This window comes from Halyomorpha halys, unplaced genomic scaffold (genome assembly GCF_000696795.3).
Source record: "Halyomorpha halys isolate HHAL.00 unplaced genomic scaffold, Hhal_1.1 Scaffold7839.1, whole genome shotgun sequence".
NCBI classification, from domain to species: Eukaryota; Metazoa; Arthropoda; class Insecta; order Hemiptera; family Pentatomidae; genus Halyomorpha; species Halyomorpha halys.
Genome location: NW_027111330.1, coordinates 705 through 5,099, shown reverse-complemented (window position 1 = coordinate 5,099; position 4,395 = coordinate 705). Strand labels below are relative to the sequence as shown.

Genomic DNA, 4,395 nt, shown 5'->3' with positions numbered 1-4,395 from the left:
TTTTTTTTTTTTTTTTATCTCTGCTAGAATTCATTCCATTGTAGCCTCAGTTGTTAATTAACCATATTTTCTGGTCGTTAATTTTAATTTCTATATTTAATAGGGAGCCATTGCTTTTATTAGGCAAGGGCTGTTCTCACCCCACAGTTGTTAATGATTTATGTGCTGAGTGTGGGGCCGATTTGCAAAAGGATGGAAAAAATCAATCTCAAGCAACAATTCCCATGGTTCATAGCATTCCAAGTTTAAAAGTTAGTCATGAGGTATTGTCTTATTTTTATTTTTTGAGTTATTTCCCGCTTTGTTATTAAAATCTTGTTTCTTTTTACTTTAACTTTTTTTTGATTCTAGCAAGCTCAAAAAATTGGTCGCGCTGATACCACGAGGCTTTTAAAAGATAGGAAACTTGTACTTTTAGTCGATCTTGATCAGACATTGATTCACACTACTCATGATAATATTCCAAACAACATGAAGGTATTTATAGTTATTTATCATTAAAATTTATGACAGTTAATTATTTTGTACCTCTTAGTTAAAAATATTCTGTTAATAAGTCTGTTAGTAATATTTTTAGCTGAAGTAGATTAAAAAGATAGGTTTCCAAAAAATATACATTTTTAAAGATCTATGTATTTATTTAACCTATATGATTCTATATGAAGGGTCCTCTATCTAACTGCAACTAACATTCTTCAACTTTAGCAAATATTATAGTGAGATATGAAAATCCCCTGATTTCGTTTAAAATAGGTTTTTAAATTTGTACTGCTTTGTTTTTATAATGTAATGTATTCACACATTATTGTTTTTTTAAAAAATGAAGTTTTTATTATAAATTAGAGGTTTTTTTTATGTTTACTATAAAATTTTCTGAAATGTGGAAAGTTAGTTTTGCCACTAAGTCCTTCATTTACCTCCTTACTGAGTTTTCTAAAACCTTTATCCCAATATACTTTTTCATCACAGCTTCAATAAATTAGTTATTTAATTAAATACATTTTATAATTGTATTTGGTGATAATAGAATTTAGACTTTTTTTTAATTTCGGAGTATTAAAATCTTTTGATAATTATGTGCATCTTAGTGTCCTTATGGAAATCATATCTTATTTATGACTAAATGATTGTAAACCATTATAAATTTACTATCAGGTCTTCCATCAGACTTTTAATACTTAGAAAAATCAGCTAATTTCTCTAAAGTGTATAGTCAGGGAATTTGACAAGTTAAGGGATTTGAGAGCAAATTTGCTGACATGAATTGAAATCATTATTTATCACATAGTAGTATTCATATGACAATTCAAAAACATTATAGTTTATTCATCGATTAGTTATGATAAACTGTTGTTGATACAGTCACCATAACTTGTGTAACATTGCTCTTTTACTGGATCTAGCACATAAAGTTATTGCTTTGATTGTTTATTCTCTCAAACTACTTCAGCTGTAGGAAGATTATTTTAATTATATATTATGTGAAATACCTACCTATCATGCACCACTCAATTATTAAGTATTACACTGACTTGGAAAAGTCAGGGGAATCCCTTTAAACTGTTTTGCTAAACTTCTTCAACACTAATCATTTTTCTTTTACTTGAAATATTTATTAACTATAGCTATATCTAAAATTAATAAAAATATCATTAAAAAAATAATGGCAAACATTTTAATTCATGATTAATAGCCTGTTCTATATTTTTATATAATTTGTTGTTCCTATTTATCTGATTTGATGTCACGTTTAAAGTTTTTTTTCTTCTGATAATTATGATATGTTTATATCATCAATTATATTTGTTCTAGGATGTTCATCATTTTCAGTTATTTGGATCAGGCAATCCATGGTATCATACCCGTTTAAGACCTGGTACTCAAAAATTCTTAGAAGATATGTCAAAGTAATTAATGATTAATTCAATATCTTTATTGTATTATCTATAAGATACTCATAAAATACTGGTTAGAATATTGTTTCGATGAAAAACGTATCTGTCACTGTTAAAGTACAAGTAAAAATTTGAAATATGAATTTTTTTTTAATGTTAACTTTGTTTGATCCAACTAATTATAATTATAGAATTTTAATAATTAGCTATGTATAATTAGCTATATATCAATAACAATATTATTTTTAAGAAATCTAATTTTGTTATATATTCAGGTATTTTGAACTGCACATTTGTACCTTTGGTGTTCGTCCTTACGCACATATGGTAGCTCATATTTTAGACAAAGAAGCTAGACTTTTTTCTAATAGGATATTATCTAGAGATGAATGTCTTCATTATAATTCTAAACATGCTAATCTGAAGTAAGTTATTTGTTGTATTTTTATTGTTAATTTAGTGTTATTAACATTAATCTTATATGTTTCTTCAAGTCGACATTTAAGTACTTAATTTTAGCTTTTGTGTGATGGAAAAAAAATCCATGTTTTATAATTGAATAATTTCTATAATTAGCATATCTGTGCAATACCTCTTTCATTAGACATCTTTCTTTTCTCTAATTCATTATAGTTAGAAGTGATATTAAGAAACGTATTTGTAAAAAGAATATAATATTATTATGTTCTGTTCAAATCAAATATAACTGATGAAGGTTAGTAGGTTTTAATGACTATGTTGAAGTAACAATGTGCTAAATAAGTAATCAGTTTGCCCCACTGGAAAATATCCCTTCAGTTTAACGTTTAAGCAACAAGACTTAGCTATCTCGAAACTTAAACAAATCTAGAATTGTACTGGCTGAGGCTTAATTTCTGACCATACTGTAAAGTATTTTCTAGATAAGCCTGTGTTTCGAAACTTTAAAACAGGAATGAAAGTTTTAGACTTGGGAACTTATTCTGAAACAATAGCTGAATTACTCCATACACAAACACAGCTGAACTGCTGGTGGATTTGAAACCCATTAGTTTTTTATCTGGCCAGCTCAGGAGTTAAAGTTGTAGATATGATCCTTGGTTTGATGTTTTCTCACTTAAGAAATATAAAAGCCAGGCCTCTAGATAAGAACTTCATCGTCGCCATGGCAATATTCATTACGAAGGGAATTAAAATAAACTAAATAAAAACCTTAATAATAAAATAAGTTTAGAAGGCTATCACTAGAATTATTGTGGGTCTGTACTTAATTCTTACATTGGTGGTCTGATAGGAGTTGTATCTTGACAGTTTGGATTTTGACATTGTTTTCTTGAGAGAAGACCGAACCATTTAGACATATTGGAAATAATATCATTTATTTTATTTTTTTTTAGATTAATTTTCACTCAGGTTTTCAATTTAAAAGAATATATACTAAATAAAATTGATGAACTTGGCAAATAAAATTGACAATTTTCTGCTTACAGTAAGTAGTTCCTTGGACGTAATATTTCATGAATGCGGAGAATTTCTAAATAACTATTTAGAAACTTATATAAAAATAAATAAACTAGCTCACTGCGATTCTCGATGCTTGTGTTTTAAAGGCCATAATGTGGTCTATTAACGATACTGGAAGTGAGAAATAATTCAATCGGAATTCTTGAAATCTAATATGAATAGCACTCATTCTCCCTGAACAGCTATCACACACTGCTTATCTCTTAGATATCAGTTGATATCCAAAAGGTATGCCAGGAATTCATATTTAATATGTGAGTTACTACAGACTCTTCTTTGGTTGTACACCAACATTGAACCTCCAGATTGTTATTTTTATTTTTTGATAGCTGTGTATATGATTCTAATCTACTTTATATTACTTATAGAGCATTGTTTCCATGTGGTGATGAGCTGGTTTGTATTATTGATGATAGAGAGGATGTGTGGGATTATTCTCCAAATGTAATACCAGTTAAACCTTACCATTTTTTTCGAAACACTGGTGACATACATTCTGATCCCCGTGTGACTCCTTCAACAGGAGTAGCAACTGATTATTTGGCACCAGGTTTGTATTTCATTTACCTTTTTGTAAACTAGTTATAAGCTTATCCCTTCATACCGCATTCATTTTTATAGGAGTAAAAGTCAAAGAAAAGCCTCCTGAAGATGAATCAGAAAACAATGAGCTTGCGGATGATATAGAAGTTGAAGAGGAAGATGATTATTTAATATATCTTAGCAGCATATTGAAAAGAGTTCATAAAATATTTTATAATGTTTATGACAAGGTATTTAGTATTAATTTTATTCTTCTTTTGTACATTTACTTTTGTTTAAAATGTTTACTTTTCCTGAGTTTTGTCAACAAATGTTAATTTATATGTTGAGTGAATGTGTTTAATTTTTTCAATCTTTCTTTTAGTTGTGCAGAATATTTTAAATATTATTCACTCAGTTCACTGCTTTTAGTCTGAACGTTATTAGAAAAAAAAGGTACATGGGTGAATTCAAA

At 28.1% G+C, this 4,395-nt stretch overlaps 1 protein-coding gene across 1 annotated transcript; it reads left to right on the top strand.

The window, feature by feature from the left end:
- Window positions 1–103: 103 nt before the first annotated feature.
- On the top strand, window positions 104–4,171 carry LOC106692047 (RNA polymerase II subunit A C-terminal domain phosphatase Fcp1; the record flags this gene model as incomplete). The annotated part of the gene is given in 6 exon segments (XM_067049345.1): window positions 104–263; window positions 352–477; window positions 1,813–1,907; window positions 2,171–2,320; window positions 3,767–3,948; window positions 4,020–4,171. Coding segments are annotated over 6 exon segments (865 nt in total), but the record flags the coding sequence as incomplete, so codon positions are not given.
- Between the last annotated feature and the right edge of the window lie 224 nt (window positions 4,172–4,395).